Consider the following 21,947-nt stretch of genomic DNA (forward strand, 5'->3'; position numbering starts at 1 on the left):
AAAAATGTCAGATGTACAGTAAATTAACAGGAAAGCAGACCTCAAACATTTATTTCTTTGAACAACAGTAATTACCAGAGGTCTAAGTCATTGAAAGGAATTATAAATTGAACAAACCTTATATTTAAGGCCCCATATTAGGCAGTGTACAACAGGTGTGAACAGACTTCTCGGAATACCTTTTACATGGAATACAATATGTACAGTCAATAAAACCAGCACTTTTTTTTTTTTTTTAACAAAAAATATTTTGAAAAACGTATTTTTTTTCTCCACAAAAGACGACATTTTCAACATACAAAATAAAATCAGTTCTTTCAGACTAATATGAAACACAAATTTCAAAGGCCTCACAGCTAAACTACGTTTACATGACAAACTAGTTTAGCTTGAAATTCTTTGGTTTTTAAGATGCTTGCTCAGTCACCGGACATTCTTGCGCTTCCTCTCGTATCCTCCCGAGCGATCTCTCCCGCTCCTCCTGCTCGTGGATGGAATTCTGCACCGTGGTTTTGCCGTGCTGCTCCTTCAGGTGGCGCCGTAAGGCGGGCTTGTGGGCGAAGCGGGCGTGGCAGTACGCGCAGCGGTGCGGCCGCTCGCCGCTGTGGAGGTTCATGTGGTCGATGAGCGTGGAGCGCTGCGTGAAGCCCTTGGAGCAGAGGGGGCACTGGTGGGGTTTGCCGTTGCCCCGGTGCAAGGCCATGTGCCGGTTCAGGTTGTAGGAGTGGTGGAACTGCTTGTCGCAGAAGGGGCAGGCGTACACCTGGTGGGCGGAGCAGTAGTGCATGGCCAGGGCGTGAGTGGAGGGGCACGTCACGCCGCAGTGCTCGCAGATGACCGGCCCGGTCACGCTGGACGTCGAGCCCACCACGGCGACGGACTCGTCCCCGCCCTCGCTCGTACCGCCATTCAGCCGGCAACTCCCCTCGCCGGCGCCGCCGGACTCGTCCGCTGGGAAATGTGACAAGCTATTGGCGGCCGGCGGCAAGGACTTCTCCCCCCGAGCGTCATCTAAACTCAAGTCCATTCGCGGGAGGTCGACTGAGAAAAAACTTGCCGTCTTCAGCCCCTCACTGACGTCCACCCCGAAGCCGCCAGCTGTCCCCGCGAGGTACCACAAATCTTGGGAGGCTGATCGGGGAGATTTTCTCTCCTGTGAAGACACCCACCGTCTCCTCTTGAAACCCCTCCCCATTGCTCTCCCTCGGCCACGGCTCGGTTCCGATAACCTGTGTCTGAAAGGACGTAGTCCTTCCCTTGCGAAGCCGTCGGGGCCTTGACCTGTTGGATTCAAGTCATATTCGCCGCTCTCTCCTGCAACGTCCCCGTCTGCGGCAGGGGAGCGGGCGTCTTCATGCTCATCGATGGGAGCGCCGGCCTCTTCCTCCTTGACGCTGTTCTGCTCTTCATCAGAGATGTAGACTTGGAACATTTGGGCATCTCCTCTCTGGCCATTCTCCTGGGCCCAAAATAGAAAAATTAGCGTAATACTTTTCCCCAAATTCAAAACAGAAGTAGAGGGCAGGGATCAGCAACCTTCCATGCCAAAAGAGCCATTTTAGGCCAAATAAATCAACTAAAATATGTCTGGAGGCACAAAACATTTTAATGTTGTGATGAAGGAAAGCGTGTTCCTGTACTGAGAGCCCGAGAGCGAGCACCACAACATCCGAAATGTACACATTTATTTTCTTCTATCTTTCATTTTGGGATATTTTTGTTTTGTTGGTAATTTTTCAGACTTCATTTTTCATACATTTTTAGACTTTTCTATCTTTCTGTCAAGTTTCAGGCAATTTTATGTGCATATTTTCTGCCTCTCCATTTTTTTTGAATATTTTATGGCTATTTTTTCCCGTTTCCATTTCTTCTTTTGTTTTTGGACAGTTTTGTGGTTACTTTTGAAAGATGTTCTTTCCCGTATTTTCTTAATAAATACATTTTTGGCAAGTTCTTTGACATTTTATGGTATTTTTCTGCTTTTCTTCTTCCTTTTTGGTCATTTTATGGGAATTGTTTTGACATTTTAAAAATGTTTTCATCTACCTTTCATCTCTAAAGAGCCACATATAGCCGAGTTTGCTGTTTCGAGTGCTTGACCTCACTAAAGACAGTGTGGTACCAATTCCTATCCATCAAAATGTACCAAATGACTGAGATAAACGCAATCTGTTGATTATTGAACAGCTGAAGATCCTTTCTCTTGTTAAACCAGGTAAAACGCATGCTGTTGTGATGCCATGCTTTTTTTCTTTTTGTTAATGACGCATTGTGGAAGTGGAGAGCCAGATTCAGCATTCCATAATGGGAAGTTGCACTTAATTATACTGCTTGGTGGAACATCAATTGGGAACACACACACCTTCACATGTGCCGTTTCCATCAAAGGACGGCCATCATGGTGCTGACTGCATTGCTGCGCGTTCGTCTCTTCCACCAAGTGCGCTTCTGAGCTCCGCAAGGGGGAAGGTCGGCTGCCCGCGGGCGATGCGATGGAATGAATGCTGCCGCTGACAATCACAGGCTGGGGCTGTCCCCCCTCTTTAGCCATCTGCAACATGTGGAAAAGAAAATAACGTGAGCTCAAACTGATTGCAAACTGGAATAATAAAAAAAAAAAAAAAGAGTGAGGAGTTCCCCCAAACTTCTACAAAATGACCATTTGTAAAAAATGTGATTCATGACACCAGGTTCAGGATCATAATGGCCTCCAAAATTGCTGGATTATTTTCTCACTGATTTACTGATTTCAGTAGGCTTACATCTTTACACTTATTTTAGATTCATAGATTGGGTCATTGATCAGCTAGGTCGTTTATAAATACAGTTGAGTTGAGTTTAATTAAACAATGGTTGTGTTTGTTTGTTTTTTTGTCTTTTAGGAAAAACCCCTTTGGGTGACCCACCGTCAGTGGATTGGGGGTTTTCAGCTGCATGTACTTCTTCAGAGCATCCCTACAGCGCTCTACAATATATTCCATCTGCAGGTAACTTGCGGCAGTCAAGTAGTTAACGATCTCCTCTGGTTTGAATTGCAGAACACCGGTGTAGCAGGACTGCAGCAGATCACACATGACTGAAGAGCTGTGCAGCATTGACACCTGGACATTTGTGAGAAAGAGAGCGTTGTTTATCACAGGACAACTGACACAATGACATCGTGCAAATTGGCATTCCTTATCGACCTGAAGCTTCGACGAAGGGTTGAGGAGGAACTGGTCTCTCAAGAAGGGTGAGCAAGCAGCCAGCACTACCTTGTGTCCCGTGAATGTTTGGTTGTTGTTGGTCAATATGGTGACATCACAAAAATGCTGGCAAGATCTCAAAGAATTCATGTGTTGGAGGGTCATGTCCCCGTGGCCGGGCAAGCGGAAACACAGAGTCTCCATCGTGTCTGCAGAGATGGAGTCACTTCTAAGCAACTTCATTTGCAGATAACAATAGGAACACTTGGGAAGGACTACAATTGAATTTACAGTGTACTATAGAATTTAAGATGTGGTAGCTACCATAAAATATATGATGACATAAAAAGAAGAGTGCGTCATAAGCAATAATCTGCAAAAAAAACAAACATATTTAATCCATATTTAAATAAATTAACAACAATGAAAAGTCACCTAAATTCGGTGCCTGTAAAACCATCAATCGTAATGATAAACAGGCAAGAGAATGAAATGAGGCTATTGATCAGTGATTACTATTGTTTTCGCTTCCCAGCTAATCCACGCAGTACAAATAGCAGCTAGCGTTAGCAAACAGGTTAGCTTGATGGCATCTGACCACTCACGCACAAACGAAACATCCTCACTTTATCGTCTTGCAGTTTTTAACTTTGAACGCACTTAACTCCCCCTCTGATTCCGTCGAGTTTTCTCACACGACAGGTGCTGATTTATTTGTTTTAGTGACAGTTTTCTTCCTTCCTTCCTTTCGCTGCGCCGCTTGCTGCTCAAGTGAGTCTGTTTACTTTACGACCTCTCTGGATGAAAGCGTCCCGTGACAACAGCAGTAAACCAGCGTTGTCAGACTACTCGACTGACTTTGAGTCGGTTATACTGTTCGCCTAACGCTGTAGTCCTCCTTAAACGCGATGGTGCAGACTGATTTCTGATCAGCGGGTTTTAAAATCAATAAACTCAAGCGCTTGGGGGGGGGGGGGCAGGGCTTGGGTGTGACGTAGGCACGTTCACGTACGTTTACGCTCATTGGGAAACATGTCGGCATATGAGCCTGCGACAAAGGTATTAAGGAACACACATTACGGCAGTAAATAAGATTCATACATTTGAAAACGCTCTCACGCTAAGCGAAACACGACACTTACAGCGTAGAGATGTTAGAATGTGGCAGCGATTTATTTGTTGGTTATAGGAACTGTTTGCTTCCAAGTTGTGCTAAACTGCTAGCAATTGTGTTTGTTAGCTAGTAACAATGCTGTGTTTAATAAGATGACTACTATGTATATGATCCCGTTTGTCGCAGATATTTTTTGGCTTTTTTGTTGAGACCGTCTTCACTTACCTGTAAAATAATTCATCCAATAGAGTTGCATGGATTTGAATTCGTCCAGGCTTTTGGCTGGTCGAAACGAATTATTCAAGGTAAACGTGGTCTAATTTGACATTTTACAATTATTTGTATTTATGTTTTCCAGTCGCTTTTCAGCTCTGATGCTTTTGTGCATCATTAAGTTGTGTCCTTTTGATAAAAGGAATTGTGGATGGATGTTTTGTTCGATTGTGATGAATGGGTTGCTTTATTGATGGCGGCATTTGACGTAAACACCAGGTCGACCGGCCATTGGTTGAAATATAAACATAATGGTAATCAATGGCAATATATTTGTGCACATTTAATGGCTGAATTTTTATTTGTCGTTGCAGTGATTTTGCATATCGTCACTTTATTAAAATAGTGGCATACATATTTTAACTTTCTGGCAACCTCGAAACTCAGCTGCACACTCTCAATTCAATAGATCATAACTTCCACCCCTAAAATGAAATTATTGATAAATATAATGTAATCAGTATTTGGTTCAGTTGTTTGTTTTCTTAGGGGGGAAAAAGAAGCGATAACTGAGGCCATCATTTTAGGAAGGTGGCGACTGGCGGTTTGTTGACTGGATAATAGCTATGCATGTAAACTAATTATTGCACAATTTGTGAATACAGTGTTATACAAACGCTGTACTTGGTTAAAGCTAAATTAAACCACAATGATTGATTCAGCCCCTCGAAGACTGTGCAGTGTATAATAAAAGCTACTTATAACAAACACAATAAGTGGACTCAGAAAAATAGATGAATATATACTTATGTTTTGGATATCGTCTTATTTCCCAGGAGTCTCTAGAAGGAAATGTCTCAGAGGCTATTGCTGGCCCAAGTCAAGTCAAGCAGGGTATGTACCCCCTTTAGTTGATTTTCTGCGTGCATGAGGTAGATAGTGGATACCTAATGTATTTGTTTCAATAAATTCAGATAATGCAGATGTCACTATGGATGCCGATGCCAGAAAAACAGAGCAAGGGGACAGTGGAACACCAGCGTTGAGTTCTCAGCAGCCTGCAAAGGATGCACCCAAAAATCGGGAGGATGGCGCATCATCACCACTTAACAAACCACCTCCAGGTGATATTTTGCTTGTGAATGTCCACAATTTCCTACATTAACATCATTTGTACTAAATATGACTTCTCCCTTAAAGGATACGCAGCCAAATCCATAGCGCTACCCGTGACCTCCTCCTTGTTGTCCTCCTCTCCTTCTACGTCGACGACGCAGTCCCCGGGCCGAGCAAAGATGAGCGTTTCTGGGCCTGTTAGTAGTAAACCCATCCTGCCATCTGCACCTCCATCTTGTTCCTCTCCCTCTAGCTTATCGGAATCACCCAAAATCCACCGGGCACGTAAAACAATGACCCGACTACCACCAATGCAGGTAAATCTGCTTTATGTATGCGATACAGGAAATCCACTGCACCTTTACGAATGAAAACATATATTATATTTCATTAGCATTTTTGTAACTAACTACTTTGTTATTCAGAGGAACCAAAGTAGTGACACACCTACTCCACCTGTGCCTCCATCAGGGTCATCCACTGACATCGATACTGGTGAGCGTCTTAAATCACTTGGAAATAATAATGTACATGTTATTCTGTTTTGGGATGACTTTATCTCACATACAATGTTCAGTGACATTTGCTGTCAACGCTTTGGCACATCCAATACTGTTATCCGACTTTCAAGCCCAAAAATATTGGTTAAACTCAAACTGTGCACTCTTAGGAGCATTAGAATCTAGAGGTTCCATATTTTAATATGTTAGGAAGTAAAATTAATAAGTGTCCAGCTCTGTTACTATGACAGAAATCCCCATAAACCACACACTGCACACAACGCAACCCGATGACAATTACCATAATATCCCCTTTTAAAATTAACCTGTTTGTTTTATTATCATTGCAAAAAAGAAATAATAAATGTTATGTATCTTTCTCGACAGTTGCAAAAAAAAGAAAACTTGGCCAACCATCTTCCAGCTCTCATGAGAAGTCTGAGAGCTTTTCCGACACAACGCAAAAGACGGTAAGTCGAAGTTGGAAATCTTCAAGCCAGTTGTAGGCTCCTGTTTTCATTTAAAATAAGATTTTTTGTATGCACTATTTTGCACCAGACTGCTGACTTTTAATTTTGATTTGAGATTTGCACAATAAATGTTGTTATCCAAAGTATATTTATTCTTTTATTGTTTTTCAATCAATTTAGCTTTATAAAGGACTATGTCAACCAGTAAGCAAATAATTTATAAAAAAAAAAAAAAAAAAAAAATGGAGACAAACGCTGCAGAAAAATGTATGATTGATATTTTTGCTGTATTATTGTCATGGTAAAATGGGAAGTAATGTTTCCCTTTATGGTACCAACACGTCTGCAAGTGTGGACAACTTGTGGGCTAATAATCATTATTGATTTTGGTCAACAGTTTGAAGATGTTGGCGGAATAGAAAGGCCGCATGTTCAAGACACAGAGGGCTCCGTGAACATGTCAGATCATGTAAGTTTTGTTCTACTTGGTTGGTTTAGTTGGGGAAAAAAAGGGGTTTGACAATTAATACCTTTTTAAAAGGTGACAGGCCGTTCTTCATAGAAGAAAATGCTGACGTGAATGCGACATCACATGCATTGAAACTCTCATCAGATTGAACGTTCTTCTCAGGAATCGGATGCCGAATCACAAAGAGACGCGCGCAAGTCTGGCGAGTTACCATGGAAACAGGCGGATCGGGGGAAAGAAGGAAACAGCGCTGACGTGCTGGAGACAGTTGGAGGTGAGCGGCATAAGCGCAGACATTGATCACCCTAAAACATGTTTCGAGCCATTCAACTTTTTTCACATCAACAGTAAAATTAGGAACTGTGTCTTAATCTAATAGTTGTACTGTATTAACTAATATCTCCCTCATGAACAAAACTTCCTATCCCCAAAGATTTATTACAAATTCAGCTTCAGGCTATAGTACGATTATATGTGGAACTAGAGCTACTTTTAATTGTTTACTGTCCCAAGAATCTCCCATGAACAACAGCACTCACTCATGCTGGTATGTGATTTTTGCGGGTTTCAGATGGACGGTCCAGTGAGTACACGGAAGTCCCCTTAGATGCACTGGACATCGCTGCTGCCGATAGCCTGACACTCTCACCTCATCATGGTAGGTCATCAAAATGTACGCTTGCAAGGAAATTATCGGAATTTATTTGGACCGCCGACGCACCTGTTATAGAGTTTTTGCGTTCCGTTGAATCATATTTGACAAGAATTCCTGAGAAGTGTTTTATCTGCTCAATATGTTGTTTATCACATCATCAAGCTCAAGGCGAAAAGCAAAAAAAAAAAAAAGCTAAACATTTTTGAATACCGTAATTTCATGAGTAACATACATTTTTTGTTTTAACAAAAAAAAAAGGTGTAATCTGGACAAGGACTTGCAAAACTTATTTAAAAATGTACCCATATAGATAGGGACACTGATTACAAGTGATCAAATCCCAAATATCGTTTCACCTGGTGTAGCCGATTAGATGGTGGAAATTTTAAAATCGCCGGCTGTCTTTGTTGCAGAGGGAAGCGACGGGGACACGGAGCGACTGGAGGAGCTTCCCCTTTGCAGCTGCAGGATGGAAGCGCCTCGTGTTGACACCACCAACCATCGTGTCAGCAGGCAGTGTATGGCCACTGAGAGCAGCGATGGAGAGGTTTGTGCAACGTTCTTGTATAGCCTTCAGGCCAACCCATCATTTAGGATCCATCCATTTTCTTATTCACTTGCTCCTCACGAGTCGCAGGGGTGCTGGAGCCTATCCCAGTCGGCTTCGGGCAGGAGGCGGGGTACACCCTGCTGATACGTTCGCAACTGACCTATATGCTTTTTTTTCCCCCCCCACTGAGATGAGACCGAAGATGACATTTTGTGATTGGTCACAACAAACGTGCACAAGATGCCACATCGGCCAATCAGCTCGAAGTATTGGACAGAATGTCCCATGGAGCAGTCCTAGATTGAGAATGTGAAGAATCACAATTGTCAATCTGGTTACATTTCCTTATTATAGCTAATGACTAGGCATGTCAGGTGATTCAAAATATTAATTGCATGACTTCAGTCGTTAACTCGCGATTAATCGCAAATGTAATATCTGTTCTAAATGTACAATAAAATAATTTTTTTCTCCGCTTAACATAAAAGTGTAAAAAATGTTAAACTCATAGAAATATGGCTACATATTTTAGTCATTGATAGAGTAATTACATAATAATTCATAAAATTGAGTTAAAATTAAAAAGAGTTACTGTAAAAAAAAAAAAAGGGTGTGATATTGGTTTGGGTGGAGGTCATTTTTCTGCCACTAGATGGCATAATTGCATTTCTAAGACACTGGTGACAGCTCAGTGCATTTTTCTTTTCATGTTAAGAGCTAGTAACTTGTGAAAAATGAAAATCTGCACATTTTTTAATATTGTAAAATGCAACTTGACCCCAGTCTCCGCAAATATATGCATTATTAATACATTTATATTTGCTAAATTTTGATGTGGATGTGTCTGGTGCTTTGCGACTGAAATTCACCCAGTACAGGCTTTCCAAGTCAGTCGGTCAGTGGTGAAAAAAGCTTGACAATATCAAAGGTTATCTTTGTAACTGTCATTTTTTTGGTTAATATGCCAGCTGAGGGCTTGCACCAATATGACGACCAAAGGAGAGACCATGCGTCCATCCAGCCGGGTGCCCCTGATGGTGCTTTGTGACACCCACCGCTCCCACATGGTCAAACATCACTGCTGTCCTGGTTGTGGTTTCTTTTGTATCGCAGTAAGTAATCAGTTGTCGTTCTTAAATCGGCGTTATTTGGTTGTCCGTTCTCATCCCCGTTTTCTTCTTCAAGGGAACATTCCTTGAGTGCTGCCCGGACCAGCGCATCGCCCACCGCTTCCACCGCGGGTGCGTCACGGTACTCGGGGGTGGGCGGAGCAGACCAAACGGCGGAATGCTTTTCTGTCCCCACTGTGGCGAGGATGCCACTGAGGCGCAGGAGGTCACCGTGCCTTCCTTCAGCTCGGCGACGGCGTCCGCGACCATGGTGGTCACCATGTCGGCGTCCTCCACCACCACGCCGTCTTTGCCGCCGGCCGTCCCTTCGGCGCTCTCCCTCACAGCCTCCACGGGAGGGATGAAAGACGGGAAAATGCCTGAAAGGCCCGTCAGGTATGATTCCTCGAGGGCTCAGTTAGGGCTGCGCAATTAACGGGAATTCAATTACAATTTCAATTTGTACACTCCACAGTTGCAAAATTGGCATTAACGTAAACAAAAATAAAAGATTAATACTAATTTTGAGATGTTTAGCTAAAAGCAATGCTTGTTTTAAAGTGCTTTATAAATAAAGTTTAGTTGAGTGTATAGTTGACATTTAAGCTGTACGTGGCAGTATTTCACATTTCAAACTGGTCGCCAACTTCCCCTCAAACAATTGACTGTGAAGACTTCCACATTAACATGAAAACGATTTGTTTGCAGGCCTGATTCATCAACAACGTTTAGTGCGTCCATTCTTGGCAAAGTAAATAAAAGAATAGGTGAACAACTTTAAGTAAATAAACAGTTTAAGATCAGAAATGGGTCATAAAATGTGCTATTAATAATGAATTCATGATTAATGCTTTTTGGGCTTTTAAAGATATCAAAAAGTGGTAATTGAAAAAGGGAAAAAAAATTATTAAAATTATTAAACCTAATTGGACAAAAAAAAATTCTGAATTTTCATATCGAGCGTACTTCTTACCAACAACTGCTTTCACCAGTGCACGCATGCGCAGCCACGGAATGGCGACACTAACGGTCGAGCAACAACAGCCGCCCCAGCCTGTGCCTTCAACTGCATCCGCCGCCACCGCGCCCCCTCCTGAGGAGGGAGTGGACAGCGTGGGGCCGTCGCTTTGTATGCCAAACGGCAAGGCGGTTTGCCCCAGTGCGCTTCCACCGGGACCCAGCAGGGCGGCGCTACAAAAGGCGATTCTCACGCAGGATACCGAAAGGTTTGCCCTCAAGTACAGTATTGCTCTTTCTGTCAGGTAGCCCTATAAAGTGATGATTTTTCCAAGTCGATGAAAATTGTTGCGGACTTCCCTCCCAGGAGAAAGAAACTGAGGTTTCACCCACGCCAGCTGTACCCTGCTGCCAAACAAGGCGAAGTGCAGAGAGTTCTGCTCATGCTAAGTACGTTGTAAAAGGTCCTGCAACACTGTGGTACATTTCTTTGTAAAAGTGAATTGTTATGTATCGAATTTGTTTCTCCAAGTGGAGGGCATTGATCCCACATACCAGCCTGACTCTCAGAATCGACGCTCTGCTCTGCATGCTGCCGCTCAAAGAGGTCTTTTGGAAGTCTGCTACATACTTCTGCAAGTGTGTGAGGCCATCCATCTATCTATCTAATCTACCTACCTACTACCTATCGATCCATCCAATCTGATTCACTCTGTTTCCATCTTTTCCACATTTGTGCCTCGACTAAATGATCATGTTTTACCGGCAGGCGGGCGCTCACATCGATGCCCAGGACAAGGACCTGAGAACGCCGCTCCTCGAAGCCATCGTCAGCAATCACGTAGAAGTGGTTCGATGCCTGATACAGAATGGCGCTTGCGTCTACCATGTCGTGAGTATCTTCTGCTGGAAACGTTTACATGTTTGGTCAAGATTTATTTCATTTAGTTGTGTTGTTTTTCTTTTTCAGGAAGAGGACGGATATACTGGTCTCCACCATGCGGCCAAACAGGGCAACCTTGAAATTGTCAACATACTGCTGGAAACAGGGCAGGTGGATGTAAATTCACAGGTAAAGAAAAATGAAGCCGAGCGGTCAAATACAGTACACGTGGTCTTTTCGTTCCGTTCTATTACTACCCAACGCTAATATAGTAAACTGTGTTCACATAACAGCTCATTTCCATTTTTTTTTTTGCCAATATTCAACATGTAGGTATGTGATTTTTTTTTTTATTTACTGGTACAATTCCGCTAACCCCCACCGCACCCACGCAAATGCAACCTGGGCTTCTTTCATATGTGGATATAAATCCGATATTGCATACAAGTACAGCGCACTCACACATTGTCATGATTCATCTCAGGATAATGGTGGTTGGACGCCAATCATCTGGGCCGCAGAACACAAACACGTGGAGGTGATCAAAGTGCTGCTGAACCGAGGAGCTGACGTTACCATCAATGATAAGGTGATACCTCAAACTGGAAAGCTTTCTAAATCTGCTTTAAGAAATTGTACGGATTGTCCAATGGCTCTTGTCATGTTATAGATATGCATACATACAACAAAAACATGTTTTCCATTATGCTGTACTTCATCTATAGCGGCAAGCTAAATCTGTATTAACACTGCATGGTTCTAGTGGTGTAATTCGAATTTGCATCATTGCCAACACCTGTCTTCCCCTACTATTTCAAAAAATATAATAAAAGAGATGGTTTTACTTAAAATGTCATTTTTCCCCCCATTAGGAGTTGAATGTATGTCTCCACTGGGCAGCTTATGCAGGAAATGTGGACATCGCAGAGATGGTGTTGAACGCTGGTTGTTCCCTTGCCTCAGTTAACGTGCACGGCGACACGCCGCTCCATATTGCCGCAAGAGAAGGATACTTGGATTGCGTCACGTGAGTCATTATTCAAGCTAAATAATCAAAACACTTCCTTTTAAAAAAATAATGGTGATAATAATACTAATTGTGTTTTTCACTTTAGGTTGTTTCTCTCGAGAGGTGCAGATATTGACACCATTAACAGGGAGGGAGACACGCCTCTCACCCTCGCACGACCCGACACGCCGGTATGGGTTGCACTCCAGATTAACAGGAAGATACGAAGGGGGATAACCAATCGTATGCTTAGGACAGAAAGGATTATATGCAGGTTGGTCTGTTGACATTTCAAATGGGCTGCATAACCAGGGAATTTTTTTGCTATTTTCTCTTTCTGTTGTGGGCTTGAAAAATTCTTTTTTTTTTTTTTTTTTCCCCACCTCACTCGTTGCTGTACTGTCCTAGCGACATCGCCCAGGGCTACGAGAACGCACCCATTCCATGTGTAAACGCGGTAGATGACGAAGGCTGTCCTTCGGACTACAAATACGTTTCAGAAAACTGTGAAACGTCAGCAATGAACATAGACCGTAACATCACACATTTACAGGTAAAATGCACGACTGCCGTTCTGCTCCAAAAAGACGACGAGCTACTTTAAGGCGACGTTTGTCACGTGTTTCCTCAGCACTGTGGCTGCACCGATGACTGTTCGTCGAGTAACTGCCTCTGTGGACAGCTCAGCATCCGCTGCTGGTATGACAAGGTAAGACAAAAATCAAAATTTGGTTTGAGATTCAAAACGAAGGAAGTCATGAAAATAATGGTTTATTATTATTTATTTTATTTTACTTAAAAAAAATAAAATAAAAAAAAACTTTTATTTTATTATTATTATTTTTTTTACAGGATCAGCGGTTGCTTCAAGAATTTAATAAGATCGAACCTCCCCTAATATTCGAATGCAACATGGCCTGTTCTTGTCACCGCACATGTAAAAATAGGGTGGTACAGGCTGGCATCAAGTAAGTATTCCAAATATACACTCACGAGCCACAAGATTTGGTGCCTCTTCATATTCAAGACGTAGCCCAAAAGGGAATCAATTAAGTCATCGGTCACATTGACAGATTGAGAATATCTTGCTCCGTCAGAACAATAGTCCGATTCCGTGACATTTAGCTGGAGCAGCATATTACCTGAATACACTGCTGTTAATTGTATGATTTTTAACACATTCACTGCCATTGACGGCTATAGACGTCAAAGTTCCATTTTAACTGGGCTGTCAGTGAATGATTTTATTTGCCTCACATTCAAACCACTGAACTATGTTCCTCTCATTCCCTCAAGAGTTCGCCTTCAACTCTACAGGACAGCGAAGATGGGCTGGGGCGTTCGAGCGTTGCAGGACATTCCCCAGGGAAGCTTCATCTGCGAGTAAGAGAGGACCATCCACTCCCTTAGCTGTTTTTGTCACTAGGGCTTCGATGTTAAAATATCTTTATTCCACGCAGATATGTAGGGGAGCTGATTTCAGATGCAGAAGCGGATGTCAGAGAGGATGACTCCTACCTTTTTGATCTGGACAATAAGGTAATAATTAGAACACAATGCACCGTACTCAAGTGGCGTCTAACGCGTCCGGTGTTTTCTCTGAAAGGACGGGGAGGTGTACTGTATCGATGCCCGTTACTACGGGAACATCAGCCGCTTCATCAACCACCTTTGTGATCCTAACTTGATCCCAGTGCGTGTGTTTATGCTGCACCAGGACTTAAGATTTCCACGCATCGCCTTCTTCAGCTCCAGAGACATCCTTAGTGGCCAAGAGCTGGGGTGAGTGAGATTTGTTGAAATGGAGATCGCCATTATATATATATATATATATATATATATATATATATATATTCTGTATAAATCAACTAAATTGCCAAAAATGTCAGAGAATTGAATTTAAAAAAAAAACTGAAAAGAAAACATTCAAAAAGTAATCATAAACTGTCCAAAAACATTGGTTTCTAATATTTTATCACTATTCCCCCCCACCATAGGTTTGACTATGGCGATCGATTTTGGGACATTAAGAGCAAATACTTTACCTGCCAGTGTGGCTCGGAGAAATGCAAACACTCTGCAGAGGCCATTGCTTTGGAGCAGAGCAGATTGGCTCCACTGGAGGCCAGTCCTGAGTCGGGAGCAGACTGTGGGTTGACTATACCCAGCATTTAAACAACAGAAATAGGAGTTTGTCTTTCATATGATGTTTTTGAATGGAAAGGTGCTTTTTTTTTTTTTTTTAACTTCATTCAATGGTGGTAATTTTTTTTTGCCATCAAATCACAGGCTGATTTGCAACGTCACTAAACATTTCCTCCATGAGACAATATGCAACAGTTACAACGAAATGCCATTTTTGTTTACATAATGTATGCTTGTTGTTGAACAATGTAGCTATATTTGACAAAACCGGTTTCAGCATTAATATGCCATTGCATAACCCATATTGTATATTTCCTGTGGTTCTAAAAACAGACTGCATTTTTGTACACACTCCGGAAAACCAGAAATGAAATGACCTGTCGTGTATTTGAGGCATCGCATATCCATTTGTGTTGCCTTTTACTGCTGTTGTTTTGTAACTCTTTTTAAAATATACATTTAAAGTAATAAATTTGAAGAAAAATGTTTGCACATTGAGTTTTACTACCATTGTATCTTGTTATAACTACACAGTGCCCGAAGTAAACTTAGAAGCCAGTGATGGGATCATTAATTGCGGTTTTGTCAATCGTGATCCTCAACCCAGATCGTGTCTCAAGTTTCTCAACCAAAATAAGATTATACGTACGACAACAATTACACTAAACAACAAGCAGAAAGTTTAGATTGTTTTGCTTATACTATAAAAACGGTTCATATCCTTATGCAGACAAGCGAGGAAGCACGCTTCAATAAGATTCTGATGTTCTCTCTTTTTTTCCTTCCTTCCTGTCAAGTTAGTTTACTCAAGTGCAGTTCCTCCAACTTGAAAGAGAAACAAGCATCCACTTGAAGACTCCAACTGGGATTCACGCAATGACAAAAGTTTTCTTTTTCAATTTCAAGGTATTGACCATTAGTCGACCATTAGGTTGCCCATTAAGTGAAAAACCTTTCAAACAAGAAAATATATACAGAATATTACAAGCACATTGAAGCAATCTGGACTTATCAAAATACATCCTACATTAACATTTTCCATATTCAATGCAAACCATTTTATATCAATACGACGACTCATTCAATAAAACACATTAAGTTAATTGTTAAAAATCATTTACATTAGTTTTTAATACATAGCTCAATCATGTTTTAAACTTATTTAATTGCAAATATTTTTTTCTCCCCCATTTTATCCGATAAACATACACTTAAATCAATGCTACCAACTAAGCCCTCATTCAACTCCTACTTCTGAATCATCACAATAAACTCTTCACCACGTGTGACTGAAAGCAGGCTAGAAACCGAGCATATCAATTCAAACAGTTAAACAAATAGCCAGCAATCAACATCCTTATAGTAAAACTCGCACTCCTAAACACAGTGCTTCTCACCATGTCAATTCAACAGGCATGGATACATTCAAACTCAAGCAATTAATCACACCCAAACAATTAGCATTGCTAGACAAACACTGAACTTATTTAATATATGTTGCTCTTACCGGCTGCCTCTTCAATTTTTGTGGAAGCTTGCCCTGCACTCTTATCACAACACAGCTGTCAGTGATGCAGAGTAGTGTTGCTCACTGCAAGGCTGATTTTAATGTGACACCAAGTGGTGCCACGCCTTAAATGCTCCGGACACAACAGGCGGCCTACTCCCATCAGTCTAAAAATTATCTCACGGTTTTAAATTAACAAATTAAGCCTCGCAAAATAAACCTGTTGGCTAGTAGCTTCAAGTGTTCAGAAGGCATCGTTTGGCCATTACATTTAGCACTCCAAATTGGGGCATTGTTAAAACCCATGTAACGTTTTTCCCATTGTTTTGGATTTATATGTATATTTTAATTAAATGCCAATCCATTTCTGTCACTTGTCCAGGGTACATGCAGAACGTATCACCAGCCAATGACCGGGCTCCATTTACTCAAGCAGTAAAAACCAACCAATCAAAACTCAGAACTATGGGACGCGCTTGAATTACCCATAATGCATTATGGTAGCTTTTATATCATTCAAATACAATCACATATTAAAGATACTGTTCCTACTGTGGAAATTATCGATATATTATTTATGATACTTCAACCACTTATACACAACCATAAATGCAGTTTACTAAGTTTTCGTACTATTGTAACACCTTGACAGAGAAACGTTTTACCACTGCATGTATTGGCAACATTTCCATCGAATCAGTAAAAGGGCTTCAACAACGTCAGTGTTTCGGATAGTAACCTTAATTGGGCGCTATTCGCGGAATCTAAATCAAGAGATTTCGGAAGCACAATTTTTACAATAGGGAAAACTGGTATCCGATTGATCCGGTGTCCCGTCAACTTGTAAAAAATAACACAAAATCAGACGCTAATATAGCGACGAGTATAGTAGCGTTCACGTTACTGACTCAATTTAAGCAGTCGCCCGTTTATATTTACCGTACATTACCGGCACCCTGCCACCGTACAACAAATTCTGTTAACGTTAAGCTTCATACTACGATATATATATATTTTTTTAAAGTATTTCAAAGGAAGCCATGTTAAAGGGATCGTTCGGCTTTTTTAACATGAATCTCAATTTGATCCTCACCTCCCGTGTGTGCGATCAGCACTGACTTACCCCTGACAGCGTTCGGTGAGACCAGTTCTGGTTCGGCGTTGGACGAGAGGAAAATAGTCCAGCAAGCTGGCTGGGGTCTCGGAAATAAAGCGTTGCCAACGCAACAAATCGTAATTGGTGATTTGTCCTTTAATTTTTTTGCTTATTGCATATATTTTTTTTGTTTTGTATTGTTTGTTCCAGTAGAGTTTATTATTCAATTTTTTTTGTGTGTGTGTGGCTGTAGTGTGCCATAAAAAAAAAAAGGGATTCTGAAAGAAAAGCGCTGTGGTGAATTCCATGTTTAACACTGCAGTCTTAAAAGAGACTCAATTAAAAATTTAATGAGCACAAACATAAAAACACATGCAGCAGAAGTTTATTTTTCAGTTTATTTTAACATGACAAGCCAAGATTTGGTCATCAAAACCTCGGAAGCAAAATACCAATAAAGAGTTTGAAAAAAACAAACAAACAAAAAAAACATTTGAATTTGTCCTAACAAAATGGTCTGCCTCGCTAGTTTCACTCGTATCTTTAAAAGTATGGCAAAATACTTTCCTTGTTCAAAGAATAGTCCGTAATGTCAAAGTCAGTAAATAAAACCTCATGAAGCAAATGCATCCAGGTTTAATAGCTAAGCGGGTCTGGTATGCTGAACATCACTTGGTCCTGTTCTGATGAGAATTCTGCCGATTTCCACTGACAGTCTATCAGAGCGTCGTACAGTTCTTCACTGTTCTGTATGAAGCGCTTGTTTGTTTCCACCACATCCAGCTCTGCTGATGGATCTGCAACACAGACAGTCGCTGACTGAAACACACCCTTGTAATTCAATCATTTTGACTGCTCAATGTGCAAAAAATCCAACCTTCAAGTCCATCATCCTGAATATCAAGTTCCTAAATAAAGAAAATATGACGTCATCATTTCTACTTCCAAAAGATGGATATTGCTGTCCAAAACGGAAATGAGAGCTCACCTGCGACTGGGCATACTGCGAGTAATCATACTGTGGATACGTGTAGCCGTACGTTGCTGCAGTCTGATCGTAGCCCCAGGTGGAGTAATAGTTGGGATACGCCGCCTGCTGCTGTTGCTGCTGCTGCTGCTGCTGTTGGTGGTACTGGCTGTACTGGTCGTAGGTTGACGTGTAGGTGGTGCTTGTTGGCCATGCTTTGGTTTCGGGCTGTGTCGGCCTGTTCCTTAAACTGCATGCGGAGAGAATGACATAGGGAACTGGATAGGATATTTTGGCATCAGGAGGTTTCAGACGTTTGTTAATATTAAAGCTTGCATGACATTATGTAAGGGAGTGTCGTGTTTTGCTGCAAATCATATCATTCAACTAGGACTAAGTGCAATTTCTAGAGAAATTGCGCGGGAATGCTGAAAGTTGATAGCCAAAAAACGTTTAATAGCGATTAGTTAAATCACGTCAACTACATTTTTTTTTTTTTAAATCAATGGGCAGTCTAACGTCTAAGTGCAGTGCTGCCTGGTCAATGGGTTGTGGAATCAAAAACACTCAATAACTATGGTCAGCAGATGGCAACATTGTATCTCTTTTCAATGGGCTGCCGGTGTGTGAAATTAAAATGAAACGTGACGGAATCTGATGAAATGGAACGCGTTCCAGGATGACGTGAACGATCAAAGCCTTTGTCATATTAAAGTTTTTTTTTATAACGTGGCAGTAAAAGAGTTCATGTTAAGCTGAATGCTTATGAAGTAAATTGAAAGATAAAATATGTGAAATGTGTAATGATGATCAGTGGGCGTGGAAAGTGGTAAAAAGTTCAAAATTAACATTAAATTGTGCGAGTACTCTAAGTAATGTGGAATCAGGCGATGAATACCCCAGAAGGCATGAATTTTTTTCAGCAAGTTGATATTTGAATGGTGTAAATCGGAAATGGGAGTTGTTTCTCGGCAGAAAGTTGAGCAGAATAAAAATCTGAACAACATACGTAGGATGCTAGTAATAAGACAATCTGCGCAAATTCACTTCGTTTGAGTTGCCAAACTTGTGTTGTCGTTCCACGATGATGTCATGTGAATATCCTTTTAAACAAACTCACTTGCTAGCTGCTAAGCTCAGTCGCAGGGGTTTGCTACCCAGTCCCACAGCTCCTTGACACTCATCCAGTGCACGCTTCTGCAGGCGCTCGTCCGGAAACTGAACAAAGCCACAACCCCTACAGCAAAACAGAATCTCAATGTAGAGTCAATGAGTTTACATTTAGATTCAGAAACTTAGAAAATTACGAATCAGTGCAAGGCAACAAAAACAAGTTTCTTAATTGTCATATTTCGGGAATGTTCTCCATATACCGGTGCCATAATACCTCACTTCCAAAAATGAAATACCACATGGTTTTGGTCACAAGTGTGAATTATTTTATTATTTTGTGACACTGGTTGCAATAGTGTCTGAACCAGTGGTTCGATCGAACTACAGGGATTCGACCTGTGTTGCAGGGAATTCGGTATGCTCAGTAGTCGACTTTTACTGCTTTGATGCCGGTAAATCGTATTTGCTTCATTATTGTAATCACTTCAAACTATGTCGGGCAAAAAAAAAAAAAAGTACTGGGTGTTCCACAGGGCTCAATTATGGGGCCTCTGCTGTTTTCATTGTATCTGCTGTTACAGGGTTCCATCGTAAAAAAAACAACAACAAAAAAACAGCGGTGGCTCTTTGAGAGTGCTCTATAAATAGAGAGTTGAGTGACGGGAGTCACCGTACTAAGTGAATGATTCGCAATGCCAAGTTGAGCCAATTCTAGTCCAGCAAGACTAGCTAGCGATCTAGCAAAACTACAGAATACTTCCTTAGGAAACCGATAGGGTTCAATATCTCCAACAAGTCTAAAATAACACGTGTCTCACTTATTATTTAATGTTCCCCCCCCTTTTTTTTTTATTATTAATAGCACTTTAATCTTAACCCCCCCCCCCCCCCCCCCCTGTGTAATTTCTTTTTTTTCTTCTACTGGTTATCTCCATATTGAGCAGCGACAAAATGAAAACGTACTTGGAGTTTCCCATGCTGTCCAGCACGACTTTTCCTCCCCGACAGGAAGGGAATCGATTGTAGAAGAACTCGTACAGCATCCCATCATCTACCTCTGGAGTAAGATCTCCCACGAACAAAGAGTACATCTGACTACAAAAGATGAAACTGGATCAATTCTGAGAACACACAATGCGCCGACATTAAAATAAGTTATAGAGGGCCTCATGTACAGTTACCCTGTTTCTTGTTTCCCAAAGGTGGCTCGATTTAACTTGAATCTTGTAGGCTGTAGGAATAAAATTGAATGTGTCACCCGACCAGAAATAATAATGACAAACTTCCCGTTAATTCTTCATACCGGGCTGGCTCCTGGTAGGGATTTCCCATTGATTTTACGAAGACACCTCTCAGCTGTGGCCTCATCGGCCATTTCCACAAAACAATAACCCAAGGCACTGCTGGATGACGGCACACTGTCAAAAGATAAATCAGAATCACAGGTACAGCGACAAAAACTTCGCAAAGTTTAAACTCTCACCCTGGAACCTTGCTGCGTATGATCCGAACACTGACTGCCTGCTCACCCATGGTAGAAAAAGCTCTGGTGATGAACTTCTCGTCCATATAAGAATCCAGCTACAGAGCAGCATGGAAACAGTATTCAGATTGCGAGCATTTTAATGCTAAGGCCACGTTATCAAAATGAGGACTCAGTATTTATGTGGTGTAATGTTTAGAGATTGGCTAATGACATTCAATAAAAAAGTGCCGTCCACATTTGTATTTTTTTTTAACCTAACAATGTTTAAGAGGCACCATGACTAAAAAAATAAATACATAAATACAAATCATTAAACCTTGTGACTAAAACTGACCCTAAAAAAAACCAGTACATATTTTAAGTTGCTGCATGGAAGAAGGTGAGCCCTTTTTCAAGGGGATCCAAACCCTGATTATGATTCCAGTTTGAAATATCATGGACAAATCCGGGCGTTTTTTATATTTCCGCAATGCAACTCATTTTACACGAAAACATACTGCATATTATATTACTTTTGCATGTGACTATCATACAAGTCAGGTAGATTGTTATAGTAGTCAAATAACATTTTATCACATTTTACAAATTCCAACAAGCCAAAGTCGAATGCTTTTCAATGAGGGCAGATGTTCCTTTCACCGAGTAAGACCACCATTTTGACTTGTGTCATGAGCTTGAAATTATCCATTAGTGGTGGATATGGATACGTTTCTAAAATGTATGTAACCCTTTAAAGCTACAGTAATTAAGGGGCACAATTCGCAGTTGCATTACATTGCACAGGAGTGAAGCCATGTGGTTGAAGCGGTTTTAATTGAAGCGTAACGTTGTTAGCGGCGATAACGTGAAATAATTATTTACATTACAAGGATATCAAGACTTCCTATTATCACGTATTCATACCAGAGTGGGGTAAAGTAAATCGTTTAAACAGCGCTTTTTTTGTTTTGTTTTAGCCGTTATAACTATCGTGCATCCTCACTCAACGTATTGAGACTAGCTAAAATGATCACCACGCCGCAGTTCAACATTTTTCACAATTTGAAAACGATCTTACGTTTCCCATCCATAATGTACTCATGGTGCAGTCAACGATGTGGATTTTAGAACTGGAGTTTACACATTAAGCTCGAAATAAACTGATTAACTTCCGCATGCCAGCTAGAAGGCGCGGACGTTCTAGCTAGCAGTGTCTGTGTCTTCTTCCTCTTCTTCTCGTAAATTACTGGCTGATCATATCTCGCGGTACCGCCACCTACTGTGGACGAACATAAAGACCACGGATCTGTATACATAACTGGATAACTGCCATAGCAGCAATCTCCTGTAGAAATCACAAGAAATTGTTAATGATTGAAATTTAAGTTATTTTGAAATTAGTTCAAGGAAGTCTGCCCCTCATT

The 21,947-nt window shown here is 41.2% G+C and overlaps 3 protein-coding genes and 1 non-coding gene across 12 annotated transcripts; 2 read left to right on the top strand and 2 right to left on the bottom strand.

Moving 5' to 3' along the window:
• Window positions 1–35: 35 nt before the first annotated feature.
• Window positions 36–16,038, bottom strand: LOC144006906 (uncharacterized). Of its 6 annotated transcripts, XM_077506016.1 has the most exons (6): window positions 15,883–15,999; window positions 14,276–14,361; window positions 3,186–3,394; window positions 2,907–3,101; window positions 2,363–2,551; window positions 36–1,459 (listed from the first exon to the last, which is right to left on the bottom strand). In XM_077506016.1, exons 3-6 carry the CDS (start codon window positions 3,387–3,389, stop codon window positions 407–409), a joined length of 1,641 nt encoding a protein of 546 aa, XP_077362142.1. In that variant the 5' UTR covers window positions 3,390–3,394; window positions 14,276–14,361; window positions 15,883–15,999; the 3' UTR covers window positions 36–406. The 6 variants fall into 6 exon arrangements, with proteins under 6 accessions (XP_077362142.1, XP_077362140.1, XP_077362136.1 ...); XM_077506014.1 differs by lacking the exon at window positions 14,276–14,361 and having other exon boundaries at window positions 15,883–16,038; XM_077506010.1 differs by lacking the exons at window positions 14,276–14,361; window positions 15,883–15,999 and adding an exon at window positions 4,525–4,712.
• ehmt2 (euchromatic histone-lysine N-methyltransferase 2) lies at window positions 4,189–14,867 on the top strand. 3 transcript variants are annotated; one of them, XM_077506009.1, is made up of 27 exons: window positions 4,189–4,244; window positions 5,349–5,406; window positions 5,487–5,636; window positions 5,713–5,945; window positions 6,054–6,123; window positions 6,516–6,598; window positions 6,996–7,067; window positions 7,230–7,341; window positions 7,639–7,725; window positions 8,136–8,269; window positions 9,241–9,384; window positions 9,458–9,777; window positions 10,374–10,619; window positions 10,706–10,788; window positions 10,871–10,977; window positions 11,108–11,230; window positions 11,309–11,410; window positions 11,706–11,810; window positions 12,094–12,248; window positions 12,337–12,504; window positions 12,639–12,783; window positions 12,862–12,939; window positions 13,083–13,198; window positions 13,527–13,613; window positions 13,691–13,769; window positions 13,837–14,012; window positions 14,228–14,867. In XM_077506009.1, exons 1-27 carry the CDS (start codon window positions 4,218–4,220, stop codon window positions 14,403–14,405), a joined length of 3,438 nt encoding a protein of 1,145 aa, XP_077362135.1. In that variant the 5' UTR covers window positions 4,189–4,217; the 3' UTR covers window positions 14,406–14,867. The 3 variants fall into 3 exon arrangements, with proteins under 3 accessions (XP_077362135.1, XP_077362133.1, XP_077362134.1); XM_077506007.1 differs by lacking the exon at window positions 4,189–4,244 and adding an exon at window positions 4,333–4,604; XM_077506008.1 differs by lacking the exon at window positions 4,189–4,244 and adding an exon at window positions 4,334–4,604 and having other exon boundaries at window positions 10,374–10,607.
• Window positions 16,039–16,582: 544 nt separating the features above from the next.
• On the top strand, window positions 16,583–16,718 carry LOC144008217 (U11 spliceosomal RNA). Its single transcript, XR_013280733.1, has one exon. It is a non-coding gene; the product is annotated as a U11 spliceosomal RNA (small nuclear RNA).
• Window positions 16,719–17,341: 623 nt separating this feature from the next.
• On the bottom strand, window positions 17,342–21,782 carry LOC144007949 (tRNA selenocysteine 1-associated protein 1-like). 2 transcript variants are annotated; one of them, XM_077507942.1, is made up of 9 exons: window positions 21,602–21,782; window positions 20,542–20,639; window positions 20,362–20,476; window positions 20,240–20,289; window positions 20,022–20,153; window positions 19,066–19,182; window positions 17,967–18,195; window positions 17,856–17,886; window positions 17,342–17,775 (listed from the first exon to the last, which is right to left on the bottom strand). In XM_077507942.1, exons 1-9 carry the CDS (start codon window positions 21,623–21,625, stop codon window positions 17,615–17,617), a joined length of 957 nt encoding a protein of 318 aa, XP_077364068.1. In that variant the 5' UTR covers window positions 21,626–21,782; the 3' UTR covers window positions 17,342–17,614. The 2 variants fall into 2 exon arrangements, with proteins under 2 accessions (XP_077364068.1, XP_077364069.1); XM_077507943.1 differs by lacking the exon at window positions 20,542–20,639 and having other exon boundaries at window positions 21,602–21,779.
• Window positions 21,783–21,947: the final 165 nt, after the last annotated feature.

This window comes from Festucalex cinctus, chromosome 19 (genome assembly GCF_051991245.1).
Source record: "Festucalex cinctus isolate MCC-2025b chromosome 19, RoL_Fcin_1.0, whole genome shotgun sequence".
In the NCBI taxonomy this organism is placed as follows: domain Eukaryota; kingdom Metazoa; phylum Chordata; class Actinopteri; order Syngnathiformes; family Syngnathidae; genus Festucalex; species Festucalex cinctus.

What these genes read in the sequence shown, in the direction of transcription:
- ehmt2 (XM_077506007.1), top strand. Translation starts at nt 4,554, where the DNA reads ATGGATTTGAATTCGTCCAGGCTTTTGGCTGGTCGAAACGAATTATTC. An exon ending in ATGCCTGAAAGGCCCGTCAG is followed by an intron (nt 9,778 to 10,373) that starts GTATGATTCCTC and finishes TGCTTTCACCAG; the next exon opens with TGCACGCATGCGCAGCCACG. An exon ending in ACAGAAAGGATTATATGCAG is followed by an intron (nt 12,505 to 12,638) that starts GTTGGTCTGTTG and finishes GTACTGTCCTAG; the next exon opens with CGACATCGCCCAGGGCTACG.
- LOC144006906 (XM_077506010.1), bottom strand. Translation starts at nt 4,555, where the DNA reads ATGCAACTCTATTGGATGAATTATTTTACAG. An exon ending in TTGGATGAATTATTTTACAG is followed by an intron (nt 3,395 to 4,524) that starts GTAAGTGAAGAC and finishes CCATCTCTGCAG; the next exon opens with ACACGATGGAGACTCTGTGT. An exon ending in TGGAAACGGCACATGTGAAG is followed by an intron (nt 1,460 to 2,362) that starts GTGTGTGTGTTC and finishes TTTTGGGCCCAG; the next exon opens with GAGAATGGCCAGAGAGGAGA.
- LOC144007949 (XM_077507942.1), bottom strand. Translation starts at nt 21,625, where the DNA reads ATGAGTACATTATGGATGGGAAAC. An exon ending in ATACGCAGCAAGGTTCCAGG is followed by an intron (nt 20,477 to 20,541) that starts GTGAGAGTTTAA and finishes ATCTTTTGACAG; the next exon opens with TGTGCCGTCATCCAGCAGTG. An exon ending in TCAGGATGATGGACTTGAAG is followed by an intron (nt 17,776 to 17,855) that starts GTTGGATTTTTT and finishes TCTGTGTTGCAG; the next exon opens with ATCCATCAGCAGAGCTGGAT.